The sequence below is a fragment of the Mustela putorius genome, unplaced genomic scaffold (genome assembly GCF_011764305.1).
Source record: "Mustela putorius furo isolate JIRA1106 unplaced genomic scaffold, ASM1176430v1.1 tig00000407_pilon_pilon_pilon, whole genome shotgun sequence".
NCBI classification, from domain to species: domain Eukaryota; kingdom Metazoa; phylum Chordata; class Mammalia; order Carnivora; family Mustelidae; genus Mustela; species Mustela putorius.
The window spans coordinates 14810044-14833723 of NW_025421373.1; the positions used below are offsets into that span (position 1 = coordinate 14810044).

At 43.9% G+C, this 23680-nt stretch overlaps 1 protein-coding gene across 5 annotated transcripts in view; it reads left to right on the forward strand.

Annotated features, from left to right (window-relative positions):
* GHR (growth hormone receptor) overlaps positions 1-23680 on the forward strand; it is a 259239-nt gene that overhangs the window by 178091 nt on the left and 57468 nt on the right. For all 5 annotated transcript variants that reach the window (XM_045079519.1, XM_045079520.1, XM_045079517.1 and 2 more), the window contains one exon: positions 7234-7299. In XM_045079519.1, coding sequence (XP_044935454.1) covers positions 7234-7299 — 66 coding nt within the window. The remainder of the gene's footprint in view (positions 1-7233; positions 7300-23680) is intronic.

Sequence of the window (23680 nt, forward strand, 5' to 3'; positions counted from 1 at the left end):
TAAGACGGTAGGAGGAAACATTGCCATGGTCCACGTGTTGTTGCTATTGTTGTCTTAAGTGTTGTAAAAACACAAAGAATGGAGACATGAATTCCAACTGGGAGAAGATAAACACTTCCAGGAGGAGAATACACTCAAACTGATCTTGGAAGGTGGATGGAATTTCCATAGTGTTAGATGGCGGGGAGCATTGATACGTAGCATTTGCCAACATTAATTGGGTCGCTATTCCCACTATGGCTGATTGCAAGTTGATGACGTGATGCCATTGAATACAAAATTGAGAAGAGGTGCCGGGTCCAGCACGCCATCTCTGAGTCATCGTCTGAGCTTTGAACTTGATTAAATCATTCTGACTCTACTGCTTTAATGAGTGGATTCACAGGTATTAAAAACACCTACAGCAACATTGCAAGGGAAGAGACACTTCTGCCTTTCTCCCTACGCCTCGGTCTGACCTTTGAATACTCTCTTTGTCTGTCCTTCCATTCTCAGCCCTCTGTCCCCGACTGGCCTACCTAGTATTGATCTTGGCCTAGTGCCAACCTTGGATTCTGGTTGCCCTTCGTAGTGTTGGCTGCAATGGCTCTGGGCCCCGGCTGTCACATGGCACAGAGGGCTGGCTTACTGCCCATCGCCTGGTGTTGACACCCCTGCTGTCTCCATAATGAAAAGCAGCTTTAGGAGCGGCTAGCTGGGCAGGGTGTTTAACTGTTCTTGTAGTGGTTGGAAGGGAAAGCCAGAGAAATTGCTGGGAAGCTTTGCCGAAGGAAGATGCGAGCCAGCAGCCAGCCGAGAGCTGAGCCGCCTTTCATATTAATTGCTCCTTTTAGTTCTTAGAAACAGCAACAGCAATAACAACAACAACAAAAACCCACCACTGTGTCCTCCTTTAATCACGGCACCTTTAACTGGCGTTATCACCGAGAGGGCTGCTTGGGAAATGCCAGGCCCTAGTATCTGCCTTTAATTACAAGCAGATGTCCTCAGTATGTGCATAAAGATTAAAAAAAAAAAAAAAAAAAAAAAAAACTCGCCAAGGAGACCACTGCCAGACAGGAAAGGAGTATGTGAAGCTTGAAGTTATTATTAGGAAACCTCCCCCATTAGGCCCACAAAGCCAGGGGCTGACCTGTGAGAAAAGGTCTTTTAAGATCTCTCCCTGAATCATTGAGTCTTACCTTGAGGCCCAGCTACTCTCAAAATACATTTACAGCAAAATATCACCACTCCAGATTTATTTCAGCCATGTGGGCTTTTCCTGATGCTGATTTCTCTTCCAAATTGTTAGATATTGTCTGTAAAGCAGCTTCTTTAGCGTTAGATTTTTGAAATCACCCGCGTTATTTTGTGGTTCTTTTCTGTTCGCTTGTTTAAATTATCTCCCATGCTCTGTGATTTACTGTTCAGTACAGGAGAAGCTCACTCCCTCTCAGAGCTCTGGGGAGGTAAGAGGGTCTGTTCCAAAGGCCCGAGATTTCCTGCTCAGATTTCACGGTCTTCTTTAGCGCGGCCAAGAGTCATAATGTGTACAAGATAATATACTTCGGCTCGGGAGAAACTGCAAATGGGTATTCAGCCAACCCAGGGAGCCACAAAGGAAAGGAAATTCCAGCGTAGAATTATCACTGCCGTCGGGCCCCAATTTGGTGTGCCAGATGGCAGTTATGACCAAGAAGACAGTAACAGCCTTGGGACCTGCTGTGTAACATCACTGGATGACAGAGCCAAAGAAATCCGGGCTGCCAGCCTGTCTCCAGTCTTACCTGGCTTCTCATAAGTTGACCCCTGAGGGATATTTCTGCCCAGAGCCTTAGTAGCCTGGCCCCAGCAGCAGAACTTTCCAGGATGTCCGTGGTATTCAAACAAATCAGCCCGTACTGTAGTAGGTGCGTCCCGGTGAGCATTAACTGTAGGCACACGGTGAACAGTCCTAGCAGTCCTAGGACCCAGTAACTCTGAGCAGAGCAACATTTCAAATGTGTCTCATCCTAAGCATCACCTGGCTGGGGAATGGGAGCGTAGAAGAGAAGCATACGGCTTCTCAGGACCTTGCCAATAGACTGACCAGTTCCCTAGAGATTCAGATCCTGTAGATCGAGACAGGACTTTGGAATCCACGTGTTGAACAAACGCCACAGTGGCTCTTGGTGGTCAGGAAGTTTGGGGAACAGGAGAGTGGGGTGCAGTCAGAATCTGGCTCCACTTCAATTTTGGCTTCTACCGTGTAACCGCTGGGAAGCCCAGGACAGGTTAGTTAGTTGGTCAGAACCTCCAACCCCCCATCCATAAAATGTAACTAACTCATAATAATGCTGCAGAGGGTCGTTGTGGAGTTAAAATGGGGAAGTCCAGAAAGCATAGTGCCTGGTGCATTTTAAGCACACAATAAACGTGAGATAGAAGCACCTCACATTTTTTAACTTGGCCATCAGCCAACCCCTTCACAGACCACAAGACAGTTTGGGGTGCGGCATCAGTGTGACCAAACACTGAGCTTGACCTTGAACCTTACTGCAGGGGCAGGTTGGAGGGAGATAACTAAACTGAATACTCTGTAGTGATACTGATCATAGTTTGACAGAAAAGGAGAGAGAAGGCGAGGGGTGGGTCTGGAAAGAGTTCTAGACATGGAAACTCAAGGAGAGAACATTTCTGATGTGTGGTCAAGGATAAATAGATGTCAATAAGACAGGGAAAGTAGTCAAGCAAACTTGAGATTTCCTGGGAGAAACACAATTTGCTGAGAACAGATTATTTTTATTTGATTCCCTTTTAGCCCCCAAGTTTAAAGGATTTGTGATTCATCTTCATTTGCCTCATTTATTTAGCAAACACTGTGGTTCTACAAGGTGTCATGGCGTGTGCTCCTCACGGAGGGTACAAAGATGAAATATCCACCTCAAGAAATTCACTGTGCATCACGGGAATGACGGGAGGCAAGGGAGTAGTGACCTCAAGGGGTGCAAAGGCAATATGTAGCCGCGCCTGGGTGGTCTGTCAGTGAAGCCTCTGCCTTCAGCTCAGGTCATGATCCCGGGGTCCTGGGATTGAGCCCCACATTGGGCTCCTTGCTTAACAAGGAGCCTGCTTCTCCCTCTCCCTCTGTTGCTCCTGCTGCTTGTACTCTCCCTCTCTGTGTCAAATAAATAAAATCTTTAAAAAAAAAAAAAAAAGTCAATATCCAGGGCTGTTGGGTTGAGAACAACTAACCTGCCTGAAGGAGAAAGCAAAAGCTCTCAGAAAAAGTTCTTTTTCCCAGTCCTGTTGAGATAAAATTGACATAAAACATTGTGTGTGTTTAAGGTGTACAGCATAATGATCTGATGGATGGATGTATGGCAGAATGATGATCACAGAGGAAGTCTTGAGGTAGAGATGTCATAGTTATATCATCATTATCCTTATTGTAAGCTACTAGTGATAACAATAGCTGACATTCACCAAGGCTTGGTTTACAGCAGCCACCATGTGAGGCCCTTTACGTTATATCTCATCGCGTGTAGAATGGTTACCGCGATCAGTACCTAAGTTTACTTATTTGTGTCTGTAGGGTCGGTCTGGGGCTGGTTCTACATGCCATTGCTGCACAACTGGTAAATTACAGTTCTCCCCAGAACACTGATCCTCTTGCTCTAGCTCCCGTCCTGATGGAGTAGTCACTAAATTACGAGAGCTGGGAGGGACTGCATTTAGTCCCAGGCTGAATCTGGGACACAAGTAGATTTCCATCCCCTATGCTACTGGAATCATTTCCCCAGAGTCCCGCTACCTACATACAGCCTGCACAACGCAGGTAAATAGTGGGGGTCTCACTGGACTTAGGGCAGCATTCTCTCCTCAAGTGTGAAGCCCTCGGCTCACATGGTCTAGTGTAAAAACACTTTCGAGGTCTCCATGGGAAAAGATGTGCCTTGCTTTCAGGGTAGTGGCTAGCAATAATAACTGACCATAATCATAGCTATGATAAGAATATTTAACATTGAGGCACCCGAATGGCTCAGTCAGTTAAGCATGCAACTCTTTTTTTTTTTTTTTAAGATTTTATTTATTTGACAGACAGAGATCACAAGTAGGCACAGAGACAGGCAGAGAGAGAGGGAAGGGGAAGCAGGCTCCCTGCTGAGCAGAGAGCCCAACGTAGGGCTTGATCCCAGTACCCTGGGATCATGACCTGAGCCGAAGACAGAGGCTTTAACCCACTGAGCCACCCAGGCGCCCCAAGCATGCAGCTCTTTATTTGGGTCCAGGCCACGATCTTAGGGTTGTGAGATCAAGCCCCATGTCTGGCTCTGCACTCAGCATGGGGCCTGCTTAAGATTCTTCCCCTCCTTGACCCTCCTTCCTAAAAAAAAAAAAAAAAAGAAAAGAAAAGAAAAAAAATCTAACATTTCCTAAGCACTTATATTCTATATTTGGTATATTGCGTGTACTAACTGAATCGAATGTTGCTTGTATAGATGCTGTCACTGTCCCCACTTTATAGATGGAGAAACAGATACGTACCACAGTTGGGAAGTTGAGTACCAGGTTGGGCATAAGTAAGAAGGATTAGATGGCAATTAGTTCTAGTCTCGGGATCCTGTTCTTGGGCAGGTCCACTGTGAGGAGCTCTACCTCAGGGCACTAGAAGGCAGGATTTCTCCAGTATTTGCAGGATCAAAATTAAGTTCTCTGGAAAGACCATCCCCAAGATGTCCCTGACTTCTCCCCCAACTCAGCACACCCCAGTTCAGCCCACTCCCGACAGACAGATCAGAGCTCTTTACCTGCCCAAGCTATGTCTCACCTTGGCCTTGGTGCAGCAGCTCCCGTGGTCCCAGCTGCCTTTCCCTTTCTCTCCATTGTCTGTTCATCCCAAGTTCAGCACCTGTCTTAAGGAGTCCCCCTACCCCGGAAGCTGGTAAGAGCCACCCATGGCTTGGCCACTCCTTCCACCCAGAAGACTGTGAGCTCACTGAGGGCAGGGGCTCTAACTGATCTCTTATGGCACCGGCACTTAAAAGCTTCTATATTAAATATATTGGAGTTTTCATTAACTACTTATTGTTAAAACCCTGCGTTTGTTTCTCCCACACTGCTCTGCACGTACAGACGAAAGGACAGCTTTGACGCCAATTAAAATTGGCAACTTAGCGTGATCCCTCTGTTTGCTAAGAAGACACTTTTTTTTATCGTGTTTGCTTTTGCATACAGCACCCTCGTGGGACTGGCGCAAATTTGCAATGTTCCCTTGAGGACAGCATTTGTTCCTTTTATGTCTTGACTCATCACATATTGTGGAGAGTGTTAACTGAGGAGGACTTTTTGCTTTATGAAAATGTTACCAAATGCTGATATCATAAAGAGAAAATCACCAGATGTCTGTCTGCAAGGAAAGCAAAATCCTGGTTTGTGAGGAGTCAGGGGTGGCCAGGGCTCCCCAGGCATTTCCGGGCCGAGGTTTGGCTCTGCACGCTCCCTTGGGGCCTCATAATTGACCCCCACATTCCATCTCTGTCATCATTCTGGAGAAATTTGTCAGCTTTGCTGCTGATCTGTGCCTGGAAAATGGTGTCCATTAAGTGTTCCCAGTTTTAAGCTGAAAATTGAGACACACTTGCTGGATAATTTTGACTAAAATAACACGTATGATTGTATGGCTTCCCGTGATTGACTTAATTTTACTCTTCCTTTGAGCTACCAGATGTTTCTCAAGGTGTATACAGTTGTCCGTGAAACAGGTCATTTGCAGTTAGAAATTATGTAAACTTGCCAAACCTCAACTGAGAAAAATGTTTTAGTGCCTAACCTAAGGCAGAGGGTCATAAAACAAAGTGTTCTCTGGTTTGTAGCAAGGAATTGGAGGAGGACAAGTTCTAGATGATGGTAGTAATAAAGACTTAGGCTCTCAAGGCATCTAGTCAAGTAGCCTTGAGGGGATTTCCATAAAATGCAATTTTCCTTCTGAGCACATTAAAATCAATGTGTAATACATTAGCTACTCTAGGTAAATGTGTATTCTGTTTGCTTTTTGTCATAATTCTTTATTGCATTTGGCAGCAAATGAGCTTCTAATATTGAAACAGAGAATAAAAAGAAATACTTCTCAGAACTCGTATTTGTACAGAATTTAAAATATGAACTCAATGAAACCCCCAAAGCCTAACTTCATTTGGAAAAATGCCCTCACTAATATGCCCAGACCGAAAGGCCTTCAAAGGTTAGAATTGTGCGGACTTTAATGAGAGACTCTTAACTTCACCTGTTCGGTTCTATTATCATGAACACCACCAGCCCTGAGAGCAGCTTCCTACTGGTAGCTGGTGGGAGGGGCTAGTGAAAAGGGCCACTGAAAAGTGGATCTGGGCAGGTGGGCAGGACTCACCTGCCTCTGAAATTAAGGACAGGAATTTCAGCTTCCTGCCTAGAGCACCTTTGTTTTGTTCCGCCCTATTTTTATAATCGGAGAAAGATGTCTTAGCGTTGTTTGTGGATTTCTACCAAGGGCCAGAAGCATCAGCAGTTTCCCTGCTTTCAGGTGAGGCTCAGAGTTCATCGTGAGCCTGGACCACAGCACCCCTCTAAGGAGGTGTAGAATCCTAGAAAAATCCCCTCTCCACCAAGCCTAGATAACTGTTGCATACTCTCGTATCAAAACAACCCGGTTCAACAGTTCAATGACAACCACACTAATCCTTTTCCGTTCTTCTCTTTTTAATGCCACATAATAGTAGTATCCATAGACTTATAACTGCTTTTAGAATCGATGACTCATTGCCCATCTCACGTCACAAAGCTCTGTGTCCGTGCTAACTTTTCAGTTCCCCTCATCCCTTCCCCATTCCCGGGATTGCTCACATGTTTATTTCCAAGAATAAACTTGTTTGACCAAACAGTTTTTAATACGGTTTTGGGAAAAAAAAAAAATGTATGTCCCTCTCCATTTTCCTTAGCAAGACTCAAGCTTGGACTTGAATGTTCTAGGAAGGCATTTTTGCGTTGTTCCTGACCACATCTAGCCAAGAGACCAGAGGTGACTAAACCTGGGTCTCCATGTGTTCTGATATTTATGAGTTCTTTTTAGAGGGTAGGTGTGATTTTAATTTTAAAAAGAAAGACGGAAAGCAAGGACGAGAAGTATTGTGAGGTTGGGCCAGGTCACATTTTGTCACTGGAAAGTAAAATGTAATGGGGTCACATCAGACCATTTTCAGAGGGGTGACTAATGGTTTTCTTCTCTCTCTGTTCCAGCCACACCAGCGATCCTTGGCAGAGCATCCCAGAGTCTGCAAAGGGTTAATCCAGGCCCGGGGACAAGTAAGAATTTCAGTCCTTTTTCCTATCAGCAGTGATCTTTCCCATGCTTTCCTGTAATTCAGCCTGCTATCCTCTCTTTGCTGCGTTTGAGATTTGGTACCCAGATGCAGGACTGATGGAAATTGCACAAATAAGTAAAAATATATATATATATTTTTAAAGGATGTCATTTTCAGCCTCACTGCGAGGCTGCTGCTTTATTTCTCTGATTTGCTTATCCTTAGAAGTTAAGTAAAACCAAATTAATGAGAAGGAAAAAAAGAGTAAATAACATTGTCGACCAACAGTGTGTGTTGACGATAGTTTGCTGACTTTAAGAACTTACCTCCTTTCATAAATCGGGTATTATATCGTTATTATGGTTGTGAGATATTTCTATACCTCGTGATCACACTGACAGTTCAAGTTGTCAGTCATGTCATCTTATGCTCCAAAACTCTGCCTTCAAATGAGCTATCTTTTCTCTTTAAAACGCCGTTGCCATATCTTCCTCGTGGCCTCTGACAATCTCCTCTGCATCCCCAAGACTGGACTCAGACATCAGCTCTGTGGGGAAGCTTCTCTAAATGATCTAACACCAAAGACTTGTTCTGCCTCCTTGTTCCCATGAAACTTTGTCCGTTGCTGCACGATAGATGTACCTCTACAGGACTTGAGCATATATGGTAGTACCGTGTGCAGAACTCAAGGAGCTGTGTGGGCTGCATGAACAAAGTGATTACGTTGAGCCTGAGACAAGACCCACTTTTTATGCTTCTTCTGAATTCCTCACACGACCTAAAGCAAATCCTCATCCATTGCAGGTGCCTTTAATTAAATTCCAGGGAAGGATTTTCTCATCATTTGACATATGCCCCAGAGTCCTCATGAACGGTAAAGGAAGGGAAGACCATGTACCTAACTGACCGTACGCCATTGCTGTTCCATTGGCTGTTCCAGAGTCATGAAACCATAATTTGGATTTTAGGACATAACTGGAGAGTAAATTTCAAAATGAGATGTAAATCCTTGTAGATGACTCAGAGGGAGGGTTAGTCCTGTTTTTTGCAAGTGGCATCCACTTATCTGTCGTGGCAGGCCACAAACTCTTTACAACCCTCTGTTTTAGAAGCCTCGGACATGTTCATCTGCTCCGTAATTAATGTGAGGGGTTATAAAAAAAGGTGTCTTTTTGGTCATGTTTGGGTAATTTCAAAGTCTTCATGCAGCAGACGGTGTGACTTATTGCTACTTCCTGCAAGGGAATGAGACGGAATCAGCTAAAAATGTTTTCCTATGAATAGGATTGTTGAATCACTATATTGTGTACCTGGAACTAACATAACACCGTGCACTGACTATACTAGAATTGAAGTTAAAAACTTACAAAGGGAGAATGTTCTACTGACGGTGCACGTTGCATCCCACATTTGTCTGTCCTTCACACACAAACATAGCACACTGCCCTTCCCTTTCCCCCAAAGGGGGTACAGTTTTTTCCATCTTATTTGTGAAGTCACGGGGAAAGGAACCTAAGCATGGGCCCTTGTTGTGGTACAGCCTCTGGGTATGAAGAAACCCCTGCTACGTCACTTGACATATGTTGACTTTCTGTCTTTGTGGTAAGCAAGAATCCTAGTTATCCTTCATCTGTGACGTATCACGTAGATCCTGACCTTCCCACACAAAAAGGAATACTGTCATAGCTTCCCCTGATCAAAAGTTAGCTCCCCTCCATCCCAAGACTGACTGCATAAAGTTACCCCTGTCGGTGGATGTGTCTGTCAGCGCTCACTTCCCACACAGCACAGGCTGGGACGCACGGCCACCTTTGTCATCTGAGCACCTCACTGAGATGTGACAGACCCTGGTGTTCACGTCACCTCACCTTGTACACTGTCACTGTTTGACAAGCATTTGCCTCTCTGCTGCACACCCAGCACCAGCTCTGTGGTCTGGGGAAGAAGGGAATGGGAAAGATGGTGTCCTGACGTCAGGGAGCGCCTGTTCTCACTCAGGAGATGCTTTTACACAAGAAGCTAGTGTTCAACATGAAATGTCCTATCATTATGCAGATACAAGTCATACGTTTCCTCTCTGCACTTTTCTGAATTCTCAGATTCAAAGCAAAACTCCCACGGAGGGGGGGAAAAATTACAACCCTCTCAGAAAAAGTTCTACCCAGAACTGAGCTAACATAAATAAATGCCGCCCACCTCTGCTGGCCCCCTTGACTTTATTCTTGGGCTACTGCAGTAACCCCTTCATCGCTGTCTCCCTGCCTCTCCTGCCCCCACTCATCTCTCCTTTCTTGTATGCCAGTGACAATTTTAAGAGCCCAACATATCACTCTGCTCTAAACAACCCAAATTTCAAACCGCAAACCTGTCCCCAAATACTGAAATCCAACATCCTTCGCCCCAGCTGATAAGTCTACACTACTTAGTACTCTCCTGGGACTTTGCTCATGTCAGCCCATCTTCCAGAACAATCCTCCTGCCACCTCACCCCTCATTCTGGAACTATAAACCCTGCCCATACTTTAAAGCTCATCAGGGACACTCTGACCCTTGGCCTGAGACAGTGTCTCCCTTCTCCATACTTGTCTTCAAGAGAGATCGTGCTAGTTTGCACCACTTTTAAGGAATAGATAAGAGGCTGCTCGGCAGTAGAGTTATTGCATATTTCTCTCCTCTCCCCCATCTGGATTGCGAACAAGCTGTATCTTATTCATAGCTGTGTAACTCGTAGCACCTAAAATGGTACCTTAAACACTGTAAGGAATAAATGATATTGCAACTAAGTTAATTAAATGGAAGCAGCCTGAACAGCTCCCTGGTTACCATCCTTCCCCACACTTGGCAAATCCCAAAGACACCCCTTGTGGAGCCTCTCGGCTGGCTGGAGCCGTCAGAGAGAATCAGATCTCCCCACCTGTGTTAATGACACATTCGTCACCCCCACATGTTCTGGCACGGAAAGGACTCATGGGACTCAAATGGTTTCTGCTCCAAGGACAGCTTCCTTACAGGCAAAGGCTGTAGTATGGCAACCATAGACGAGGGGTTTGCACTGATCAGAGTCTGACCCAAGTATGTGCTTCTTTGTCCCCTCCCTGCTCAGTCACACAGGCTGCACTTTGTCTCCAGATTTGGAACCACTGCCTGTGTGCCTGCCTAACACCTCTGTACCAGGAAGCCCACAGTCCCCTCCCGATGGGTTTCCTGTAGTGAACCGGTGATAGAAGCACATTCTAGCTGTGTGGACGGCAAGGAACCGTCAACCCCTAAGTTCCTACGTCTTTAGGTGCAGATCCTAAACCTAATTCTGTTGCTGAACAGCATTGACAGACAGACATCCTGCACATCTTTCTGAACATTTTTGCTTTCCCTCTCATGTTTAAGTCATTCCTTTTCACTGAATTTACTACATCTCTGAAAGTGTAAATTTTGTGATCAGTGGCATTTCCTCTTTAAATTAAAAAGAGTATCCAACTGGAAAAAATATGGACGTCTCACTGACTGGCACTTGGAGCATAAATTAGTCCAAGGTTTTATGAAAACAGGCATTCTGAACACACACATCAATGACTGAGGTCAGAGTTAAGTTTTGAAAGCATCCCAGAAGACTAGCCTCTTAGATGCGCACAGCACAAGAATTGCTTCAAGTCCGAGAAGTTCACCAACAGCTTCCTTCCTAACTATGAGGTACTTTTCAGTAAAATCCTGATGATGAGACAGAAATTGGGGATAGAAGTCGTCATCTCTGCAGGTCCTTGTCTTCTGTTCTTAGCTGAACTTCCGTCCTCGTCTGCTCATTTCTCATTCTTACCTCCTGTTTTTCCCTATTCCCAGCCATCCTGCTCTCTGCTCCTATATTTCTTCTTCCTGCCTACATGTGATACAGTGGTTCTTCTGCCCCATCGCCTTCAGGAGCCCCCCGCCCTGGCTTTCTAGGATATGAATAAACTCCTCTCCCTGACATTCAAGAAGGTCCATGACATGGATCCTCCGTGCTTTTCTAGCCTTAACTCTCTTGTATACTGTGGACACCCATGTCTGTGTCCCTGCTTCATCATATCCTTTCCCATGGACCCCTTCACCAGAAATTCCTTCCTCTTTCCCCTGAGTCAGGACATCCTTCATGCATATTTAAAGCATCCCATATTTAAAGCATCTCATCAGAGGATGAGTACTTTCATTCTGGAATCTCTGTAGGCCTATCTCGCTTTTTCTTAAGGAGAGATAGTATGTAACACAGGACTTGAAAAAAACTCACTCTGATAACAAGAGAGACCATTGTAGTCCCAGATCTCCGCATACTTCCTGAATGAACTTCCCTAAGTTTTATAAGCTGTCTGTACCTTGGTTCTGTTTTGTTTTGTGTGTTTATCTCTAAAGTAGAGATGCTGGGCACCTGGGTGGTTCAGTCAGTTAAATGTCTGCCTTGCAGCCACTCTGGAAAACAGCATGGAGGTTCCTCAAAATGTTGAAAATAGAACTGCCCTATGACCCAGCAATTGCACTATTGGGTATTTACCCTAAAGATACAAACGTAGTGATCCAAAGGGGCACATGCACCCGAATGTTTATAGCAGCAATGTCCACAATAGCCAAACTATGGAAAGAACCTAGATGTCCATCAACAGATGAATGGATCAAGAAGAAGTGGTATATATACGCAATGGAATACTATGCAGCCATCAAAAGAAATGAAATCTTGCCATTTGCGACAACATGGATGGAACTAGAGCGTATCATGCTTAGTGAAATAAGTCAAGCAGAGAAAGACAACTATCATATGATCTCCCTGATATGAGGAAGTGGTGATGCAACATGGGGGCTTAAGTGGGTAGGAGAAGAATAAATGAAACAAGATGGGATTGGGAGGGAGACAAACCATAAGTGACTCTTAATCTCACAAAACAAACTGAGGGTTGCTGGGGGGAGGGGGTTTGGGAGAAGGGGGTGGGATTATGGACATGGGGAGGGTATGTGCTTTGGTGAGTGCTGTGAAGTGTGTAAACCTGGTGATTCACAGACCTGTACCCCTGGGGATAAAAATATATGTTTATAAAAAATAAAAAATTTAAAAAAAAAATGTCTGCCTTGGGCTGAGGTCATGACCCCAGGGTCCCGGGAACGAGTCCTGTAGTGGGCTCCCTGCTCAACGGAAAGTCTGCTGCTCCCTCTGCCTCTGCCTGCCTCTCCCGCATTTGCTTTCTCTCTCTCTGTCAAATAAATAAATAAAATCTTTATAAAAATAAAAAAAAATTTTTTTTGTAATAAAATAAGGATGCTAGTAGTACCTACCTCACAGTTGTTGTGAGAATTACAAGTGTTGATGTATTTAAAAGAGTTCGAATAGCACCTGGCCATGATGTGTGTTCTATTCTCTCGTGGCCCTTAGTTTATTCCAACAAGTATTAGGATTGACCTGGATGAAATGTCCTGCACTCAACTTGGGCCTTAATCTTCGGTCATTTGTTTCAACCTTATGAGTTCTTTGGTACGCTTTCTAGGCCCTTAGAATAGACTGTTCTCTCGTCAGGGGGAGGGCCTGCCTCTTACACATCCTTGTAGCCCACAGTACTTGGGATGTACCCGGCACACACCAAGTGTTTAATGAATAGTTGTTGGGTTTTCTATGCACACACCCAAAAGTTAAAAATAAATAAATAACAGGTTTCCCCCAATATCTTAATTACTCTTTGGCTAGCACAGAGCACCTCCATGTCCTTCAGCAGGCATTGAGGAAGAGAGAGGGCTAAAGCTGTACAGGGGGAGAAATTTCTCTTCTTCGTTCCTATAAACACATACCGTCTTTCCCAGAAAGCCTTCCACAGAACCTTAACTTCAGGTCACAGGCCCTGGGGTCACAGTCTAGTCTTGGGATCTGCTGCAGGACCTCTCTGTGCCGTCACTGTGTGTCCTTTGGGCACGTCACCTGCCGAGGGGCTAAGGGCCTGGCTCCTGCCTGGGACCCACCACTGTCCCCGTCTCAGCTTTGAGGGTCCATCTTCATCGAGGGCTCGCTAGCGGACGATGTAGCCATAATGAACACCCCGCCAAGAGAGTGTGTCTCCACAGGGCCACATCTTAGACAGTGCAGCTTTTCTCTGTAACCAAGAATGTGAGCTCTGGACGTGCTCTGGACAGTGGTTCAGACATGGAAGCCGATGCTGAATTCTTGACAGGCTACTGTTTATAAATAATTCAGTAAACGACGCAGTAAGTAAACACAGATTATTATGATCCCTTTTAAGGAAACCGTGTTTATGTTGGCGCTCTCTCGCACCCAGACTAGTGGTGGCCCTTCCTGACTAATCTCCAGATACTGCGAAGCATCCTGCTATTTTGCCCCTTCCTTGCTTCTCTGAAGTAGGAGCAAGACGGGTAGAATGATGCACTTTACACAAGAAGCAATGGAGGTACAAGGAAAACAGCTTTCCTAAGCATTGTAATGGACCAACGTGAGAGTGAAGAAGATACTGTCAGAGCACTACTTTGTACCTGTCTCTAAAGAAGCAAAAGAAAGCGTAGATAATGGTGTATTATGGATAATTCAAATAACAAGTGTTCAATTACCACAAAATGTAGCCCTGGCAGGGACTTTTTTCTAGCCTGAAATACCCAGATAGTGTCTGCTATTAGTTTTCAGGTCTTAGTGTCCTGTCATTATTATTATTATTATCCTCATACACAGTCAGTCCTGTGTTCACGTGTAATTGTCGGGAGACGAGGATTCTTTGTAAGATAAATATTTAGGCCTTAACTCTTTTATCCTCCTTCAACTCCAGGCAATTTGCTCAGCCCTAATCAGTGTCAGTGGTAAGGAGATATTCACCACTGAATTTCCAAGAGACCTCTTCACTGTGCATTAGGCTGAGGCTGGCGTTCGTGAACTCTCTGCGGTGGGGACTAAGCCCACAGTTCAAAGCCAGCCTCCCCAAGCACCTGCAGCTCCTGGCTGGTTGTAGACACATGTCAGGGTCTTTTATGTATTTTGGAATCCAAACAGTAACAAAATATTTAGAAATCTGTGGGCATAGACCTCTCAAAGCCTTGATCTTAGAAGTAATTTTTTTTTTTTTTAAAGTCTTGGAAAGATGATGAAACATCTTCCTCAGAGTTCTCCTGAGCCTCAGTGTGCTCCATATACCCAGTTTCTAGTTTTGTTTCTCCTCCAAAGCATAACACACATTTTTCAAGGATGAAATCCAAGATCAATGTTCTTTTACCCTGGGTGACCTCGGTGGGTGGGGACTGCTTTGTAGACTCTAGAACGTGAAAGCCTCCCAACAACGCTGGTTATGACCTTTGAGTCCCTCTAGCCTGCAACTTTCTGACTCACTGCTGGCTGTTTGAAAACCACCCCTGTAACCACGGCTCCCAAGGGAACTCTGGCTTCTGCACACGGGAGTCTTTCTAGGGAAAGAACCCCAGAACTGGGCCCACGCTAGCTCCTGTTTTGATAAATGACTTTTTCAGACAATGTGCTCATGTACGCTGAGAAAAAAACTGGGATTCATTATGTCGGTGGACACTGACCTTAATACAAATTAATCTATATACTGTAAAAGCAGATGATACATCACATTTATAAAGATTTATGGAATTCAAGCACAGGGGCCATGGAATAGTAGTTTAGGTAAGAGCATGCTTCATGGTAGATATATGCAGTATGAAATAATATATATTTAAACCAAAAGTAACTCAAGAGGTGATTTTTTTTTTAAGATTTTATTTGTTTGAGAGCGAGAGAGAAAACAGCAGGGGAAGGGGCATAGAAAGGAGTAGACTCTCCCCACTCCCCAGCAGGGAGCCCAAAGCAGAGCTCCATCCCAGGACTCCAGGATCATGAGCTGAGCTGAAAGTAGATGTTGACTCCACTAAGCCACCCAGGCGCCCCTCAAGAAGTGATTCATTACTCAATCAAAAACTTATCACTTAGAAAAGAAGTTATGCGACTTTCCAAGAATTTTTGATTTATAAGGAACTGATTTGCATGTCATTTGGCTTCTGTGATGCGAAATAAGCTATTTTCTTTTGAGGTCAACCGTTATTTAAACTAGGGGTTGGCAAACTATGGTCCTCAGACTAGATGCTTGTCTTTGTAAATATGCCTGTTTGTTTCAGATTGTCTGTGGCTGCTCTGGGGATCAACTAGTCACCATGTTTGTATTGCTTCTTATCTTTTAATGTCCCATCAGAAATTACTTCCTTGTCGGTAACTGACCTTAATGGGAACACAAGATGCAAATTTGCTTCACTGTCGGTTCTGAAACGCACTGTATTGTAGAGTAAGATTAACAGTCTCTGCTTGTCCACACAGACTCGTGCATTTATGACAACCATGATGGTGACGGGTAGTGGTGGCCATACTCGCACTGGTGTACCATCAAAGGAACACTGAGTGTCTGTAGATGCTCGGTGCTGGGTGGAGCAGGCCATCATTTGCAGCCCAACATCTGCCTGCATCATCATTTTCACCTAATATTTATCTGAGGGAGAGTTACAGTCCGTAGATTACATGGTTCTGGTGTGAGGACAGACCTGACTTTGCAGATTTGTAAATCTGTAAACTGCTGCCACTGAATTCATGCTGGAGAATAAAGACAGAAGAGTCTCCCGTTAGGAGATGGTGGAACGTGAGAGAATCATAAACCTGGAATCTCCCTGTATCACCATAGATGTTGGGATACAGGTGCATTGCTTTCGCGAGACCTCAAACTGTTCTCAAGTCGCAACTGTGTGTTTACGGCTGCAGGTTAACTTCTGATTTTCCGTGTATTACAGAAAAGCAGCTGTGAATGCGTCTTTATTTTCTCTCACCATTTCTAAATAAATAGAATTGTTAACTGCAAATTTGGATTAATGTGAAAGCAAATATTTGCAGGAGAGCCTATCTGTACTCTGTTGTCAGCACAGAGGGCTTCGCGCACCTGTCGCCGCAAAGCTCCAGCAAGGCAAACCCCAAAGCAATGGAGAAACACCTGGAAATCATCCTTTCTGTGACTGAAGCTTGTCTTTTTCTGAATTCTAAAAGCTTTTGAAGTTGTGCATCTTTGGCATTAAACCCAGATGCCTTGTGTACACCTGGTGTCTTCCCTTCTCGATTGTGTCTTTTGACAGCAAGGAGATAGTCTTCTTGTCTTTATATACTCTGCCCCTTTCTTCACAATTTAAATAGGACTTTGCACAAAATGGGAGCTCAGTATTTGAGCTCAGTGCATATCATATGATGTTCTAGGAATTCCTTAAGAGCAAATGCAGAAAGGAAGTGGAGGCAGAGGTGTTCGCATAGATTTCATGATAGGAGTTTGTCTTCCTGTGACCCCAGCCCTGCCCAGCACCCGCCTGCGCACGCGCACACGTGCGTGCGCACACACACACACACACACAGGTGCGAAACATAATTATTTCCTCAAACCCGAGAGCAGTAGATGCATTTCCTCTTAATGCCACTTTTCTTTCACCTGGGGAAGAGCAGACAAGAAGATCCTACGAAAGTCTTGGAGGTGTTTGTTCCTACCAGACAGTCTTACCTGGTTTCAGTTGGTGTCACAGGTTGTGTGATGAGGACTGTGGAGTTTGGGGAGCTGGGGACCATGAGCTGTCTTCCACGGACGCATCCAGCATCCTGCCAATATGCCACAAGCTCCAGCTTGGCCATCTCTGAATGGAGAGGTCGGCACCGGTCTCGGGGGGTCATTGTGAGGAGCAGATAGGTACATAGAATTCCTGGCACAGCGTCGGTGTGGAATGAATGTTCGCTGTTTGATGGTTTTGCTGCTGCTGCTGCTATAGCTTCTGTTACTGCTCCTGAAAGAGTACCAGCAGCCTGGGGCCCCAGAAGTACCCCACCTGCCTCCTCACCCCCTCACCAATGCACATCTCCAGTTTTACTCCATCTGTATTTTCTGGGGGGATAGGAAGGAGGCTGGATCTAGGATAGTATATGTCACGTTGGAGGAGTATATATTTTAAGAAAATACAGTTCTCACAGACTCCAGAGAATGTACAGCCCAGTTTGTGAAAACTGGATTTAACAAATTTTAATGTTTGGGATATGTCTTTTCCTTGCCCTTGAGAGGCAGGGAAGCAGGGAGCATTGAAGGGAAGACGCGAAGGGCTTGCCGAACTCCAGACACCAGAGGACAAGATATGAGCTCTGGGCAGGGAAGACAGACCTGGAGAAGAGAGCAGGAGGGCAGCCTGGAGCCCGGCCTACTTGTTTCAGAGGCAAGACTGGGTAAAATGTTTGGCACCCCGTAGAATGTTCCCTTTCCTTCCTCTTTTTCCAGGAAGACTATCCTCAAGTATAGAAAAAAGGAGACTCTACAGATCAGTAAAATGGGTACCCTGAAAACAAACTTTTCCTACTCTTCCAAAGAGCATCTTTTTTTTTTTTTTTAGTTTTTTTTTTTATTTATTTCTTTGACAGAAACAGATCACAAGTAGGCAGAGAGGCAGGCAGAGAGAGAGAGGGAAGCAGGCTCCCTGCCGAGCAGAGAGCCTGATGCGGGGCTCTATCCCAGGACCCTGAGATCATGACCTGAGCCGAAGGCAGAGGCTTTAACCCACTGAGCCACCCAGGCGGCCCCCAAAGAGCATCTTTACCTCCTACTAGACTATACTCAGTCCTGAGGAACATTTACCGTCTAGATGAGTCATTTGACAATAATCGTGTCCTGTTTTATTGATAGGATTCTCTTATATGGCGTCTCTAACTTAAAATTGGTTTCTGCTTCAGAAGCTTAGCTATAAGGAGGCTTCCTGGATCATGTCTAATGGCAGCAACAAATAATATGTTAAGTAGCAGTGAGGCCCTCCAGGTACCTATGACAGTCCCGTTGACTCGCGCTACAGCTGACCTGTGGCCAGCACTGAGCACTGGAGCTGCAGGTCTATGGACAGAAGGAGGAGAGATGTTTCCCACCCTCTTCGATGCCACCTCACCCTCCCTACCCTCCGTTTCTCCCTACGCCCCTCTCTGAATACCCTGCCTTTCTTGGATGAAGGCAAGCATTTTGAACTAGGTGACATTTTTCTTTGGTACCTGCCCCAAAACCTAGCTTTTGACTGAAATAATGATTGAATCATGACTAAATAATCTCCCAGAGTGTAGTCAGCCTCAGTGTAAGAAGCTGTGAAACCAGAAAAGCAGAATAGCATACCCCCGTGCCTTCGTGCATTACAAACCTTGCTGAGGTATTTTTAAGAGCAGATACCTTGTTGTAAGTCATCAGTAGCTGACAGGACTAGAGACAGCTCTCCAGATCCCTTTGGAGAGATGAAAAGCCTGAGCAAGAGGTCTATCAAAAAGATACCTGGGGCAGCTAGGCTGCTGAAAAGAGAACAATTAGGAAAAGAAATAAAATATTTCCAGATGAACAAAATCTGGAAAGAAAGAAGCAACCTTCTTAGGCAGCTGAGGGCAAGAAGGAAACTGAGCCCAAGAATTGGAAATCTTAGGAAATCAAGATTTCTCAGTTACTTAAAGGAAGGAAGCTCGCCTTGGTTGGGTACAAAATGAGCCTTCCCTTCAAGTGAGATCTGCAGGACTCCGTTGACAAAAGCTGGTTTCCCCTCTCTTTGGGCCCAGAATTCCTTCCTTCTACTTGCCCAACCTTGACCGTCACCACCACCTGTGATAGTTCCATTGTACCTCTTAAAGGTCGACCCAAAAATCTTTTCCTTGGCATGACTTTCTTTGAAAAACAGAGACCTGGAGATAAAGGGCCTGAGGCTCCATTGGTGCCCCCAAAGCCAGAGCCAGAGCCCAGAATCCTAATAGGATGTCAGTAGAAGCAGATGACTAACCCTCCAACCCCCAAGATTCTGAAGTGGTGGTTCTTGAAGTGTGTGTCCAGCAGGATCATCTGTGGACATTTTCAGAAAATATAAAGGCCAGAGTTCTACCTCAGACCTGCACTGACAGAGCTCAGGTGTATTGTATTACCTTCCGAAGACTGAGGTAACAAATTACCATAACCCTGGTGGCTTAAAATATCAGAAGCTTATTCTCTCACAGTTGTGAAGGCCGGAAGTTTGAAATCAAGGTGTCATCAGCGTCTGTTCCTTCTGAAGGCTCTGTGGGAGAATCTGTTCCATGCCTCTCTCCTAGGTTCTGGAAACTGCTGGCAATCCTTGATAATCCTTAGTTTGTAGATGAATCACTCCTTTCTCTCTCTCCAACTTCAGTGGCCTCTCTCAATGGCCTCTCCCTAGGTCTCTGTGTCTTTTCTCCTTTTCTATCTCTTATAAGACACTCATCATTGAATTTGGAGCCCTAACCTAAGATGATCTCATTCTGAGATCCTTACTTTAACTATACCTACAAAGACCCTTTTTCTTTCCTTTTTTTTTTCTTTTTTTGCTCACAACTGTGTGAATTTATTAAAAACCATTGAATTATAGATTTTAAATGGGCAAAATTTAAGGTCTGATAATAAACGTCTAGGAGAAAAAAAGCTCTTTAAAAAAAAGGTACGGAGAGGTGCCTGAGTGGCTCAGTGGGTTAAAGCCTAGGCACCTGGGTGGCTCAGTGAGTTAAAGCTTCTGCCTTCAGCTCAGGTCATGATCCCAGGGTCCTGGGATGGAGCCCCACATTGGGCTCTCTGCTCGGCGGGGAGCCTGCTTCTCCCTCTCTCTCTGTCTGCCTCTCTACCTACTTGTGATCTCTGTCTGTCAAATAAATAAATAAATAAAATCTTTTAAAAAATAATTTAAAAAATTAAAATTAAAAAAATTAAAAAGGTATGTAATGTGCCAGCTGATACATACACACATATAACATGCATATAACATATACACACACAGATACACATACCGATTTACAGTGAGTTCTCAATTATCGATTGTAATAATTTATGCACTGAAATTTTAAAATCCAAAATTTCTCACTACGTTGATAGGATGAAGATGTCATAATAACAAAAATAAGATTGAGTATTCATTGACTACGTAGTACTGCCCGCTATTTCAAAGACCCCTTTCCCAGCAAAGATCACATTCACAGGGACTAGGGATTAGGATTTGGGCATATCTTTGGAGGATACAATGTAACCCACTACACATACATAATAAAAATAAAATCACCTCCAAAAATGATTCTTGGCACAATCCTACAAAGAACTCTGCCCTTAATGTTTGAGCCCATCATTTCTCCTGTGCTTAGAAAATGCTAGGACATGCAAAGTTAAACATGCTTCTTTATTGCCCAGATTCTCTAATCTGCTTGGTGAGTTATAATTGTTCCAGAGAAAGGAAAAACAAAACAAAACAAAACAAAACCCATAGCACTTCCTGAAAATGCTAGGACATGCAAAGTTAAACAGGCTTCTTTATTGCCCAGATTCTCTAATCTGCTTGGTGTGTTATAATTGTCCCAGAGAAAGGAAAAACAAAACAAACAAAAAAAAAAAAAACAAAACCAAGAGCACTTCCTGAAAATAGTTGACCAGGGAACAACTGTTTTGAGATTATATGTCCATAATACAGGAGTTTGCAGCACCCACCATGATGGAGTCTTTCTGTGAGGGTCGAAATGAATCAGATTAAGTCTGTAGGTCTTACTGCCTGTTTATGGAAAATAAGAGGGATAGAGGAACATTTTAAATGACTCTAAGAATGCAATAAGCTAAAGGAAATTATCTTCAACCAAAAAAAAAAAAAAAAATCACATAATAGAAAGGAGAGAGACAAAATGTCATGAATTTGAGCAAATTTAAGAGACATTATATGGACCTAGTTTACATCCTGATTGAAACAAATAAATTGTCAAAAGACATTTTTTAAAGATATTCTTGAAATTTGAGCACAGACTGGGTATTCAATGATATTGAGTGATCATTATTAATTTGTTAGGTATAATATTATTTTTTGAATGAAATAGTCCTTACCTTTTAGAAATAAGCATGTAACTAGTTATAGGTGAAAGCAAATGAATAAAAAAAAACACAGAGAAGTAGATAAGTGAAGTATGGTTTATTATTATTACTACTAATAATAAACAAGGTTTTACTATTGATGTTATTATAGTCATTATTTTTATTTATATATTATTTATATATGTATGTATATTATATATATATTTACATGGCTCCTTAAGCTATGATCTCTATTTTTTTCTATAATGAATTTTTTTAAAGATTTTATTTATTTATTTTGAGAAAGAGAGAGCACAGAGGGAGAGAGAGGGAGAAGCAGTGAGAGGGAACGCCGAGCAGGGAACCCAATGTGGAGCTCAATCCCAGGACCCTGAAATCATGACCTGAGCTAAAGGTAGACACTTAACTAACTGAGCACCCAAGCGCCCTTCTTGCTCTCCAATTTTGTGTTATATTTACAAATTCCATAATAAAAGTACAGTGAGCCCTCGTGAACAGTCTCATTCGCCATCCCCTAGTAAAGACAATTCACATTCCCAGGGAAACCCATGAAATTAGCCTTACTAGTGAACCAGAGCGCTATCTCTGAGAAGTGGGAAAATCCCTTACATGAACACATCAGTTTAGAGAATTGCTATAGGAAAACCAGAAAATGTTTGCGTTCTGGCTAACTAGAAATTAATGTGTTAAGCTGCAGGGTGTGATCCTGACCGTTAATGTTGAAAGGCATCCTTGGTTTCATTTGGCAAAGAAAAATAAATGGCTTGGCTCAAAATTTTAGCCTATGGTTCTAAGTCCTCTTCAAGCTCAACTTCAAAAGATTCTGTTGCTGCTGTGATCTAACATGATGGTATTCGCTTGCACACGAGCTCTGCTCTAGGTCTCACATTGGTGCCAGTGTTCTCCTAGGACTGAAGTCACACTGTAGTGAACACTACTATGTCCCAGTAGAGCCTCCAGGATGATATGGCGGTGAACCATTTATATTCTGCCCTCGTGGGTTAGCGTCTCACCACTCATAAAACAAGAAATCAGAAAGATAACCAGTAGGCTTTTGATTAAGTCACAAACCAAGAAGAGAGAGGAGAGAAGAAAGAGGCAGTTAGCTGCAATTTTTGAAATGGAATCTTTCTCTCATTTCTGTTTTCTATCTATTTGCTCTTGAAGTCACAGCTTGAAGGCTTGCCATTTACAAGCCTACAGAGAACATTTGGAATAGGGCCACCCCTGCCCTTGTCTGTGCCACATGGCCTGCTTTCTCCCTACTCACCTCTGCCCCCAAATCCCAAGTCAGAGCCTAGAAGCTGAGAGCAGTGCACAGTTGTTCAAGTTCACATAAACTAAAGGAAATCCAGGTGACAACCAAAAATAACAGAATTTCATTTCCAAGACTCTTGAGTTCCCTTAGTGTCACTGACTGATCTCTAGGAGCCCTACACTCGGCTCCTGGATGTCTCAGAACCAAGGAGGGGATCACTTGTACCGTGTGCATCTGCTTGTTGGCCAAAAAGCTATCAAAATGTGTTCCCTACTTGGCCTGTTCTAAAAAGAAAAAGAACAGAGCCCCATACACCCGAGAAATAATTCCTAACATATAGCCACAAAACACGTACCTAGATATGTGTTCCCACCAAGTCATCCTTTATGGTTGACCACATGTTAATTTTCTGTTCCTCCCATGTATAAGGTTCCACAGAGAGGACAAGGCAAAGAATGTCAAGGTTTTATGAAACATTGTAAAGCAGAGGCTTTGGACAAGCAAGTGAGCAAGGCACCGGAAATGAAGTGTCTGTCTCTGCCTCTATCAGTGTCACAGAGTTGACAGGTGCTGTCTCATAGCTGATAACAAATGCACCCAGCAAACACAACCCCAGCATGTTCCACTCATTTCCGGTTTCTCTCCTGGCCAGACTGGCCCCGTGCCCATCTATTAAGAAAATCATGGCTTTCTCTATAGCTGACTGGGCAAGGTTCCAGCATGTAAGCTAATATGGTTGAGTCTACATCCCTCATAGTAGAAGTAAGAGCTTTCTTTTATTCACCCAGGTAAATAAGCAAAAGACAGGTTAAAATGCATAGCAGTCAAGTTCCATGAGAACAGAGATTTTTGCTTTCTACCTTGCCATGTACTTGGCCCCTAGAAGTGGCCTGTAGTGACCATGAGTGAATGAATGAATGAATGGTTCTGTGCTTGGATGAGTCATTATCATCTACCTCAGAGCCTAGATAGAAAATATTGCCACAGTGTGCGTCCCACAAACTGACTTGGGGTGCTTGGAGTAAATCAAGCGGAGATCCCCCGGTGCCCACAGGCATGCTGGTCTCCATTACCTGACCCATCCTAGATTTTTAACTTAAGAGTCATTGTGGCCACCCCACCAGGAATCATGTCTCCCATGCATTCTCATATTGGGGTTTGAGGTTTCTATATTCTTTTTTGGCTTCTTCTTGGTGTCCAAAATGGCTGTTCAGAGTAGTATGTAAGTAAGACCATGACTCTTCCATTAC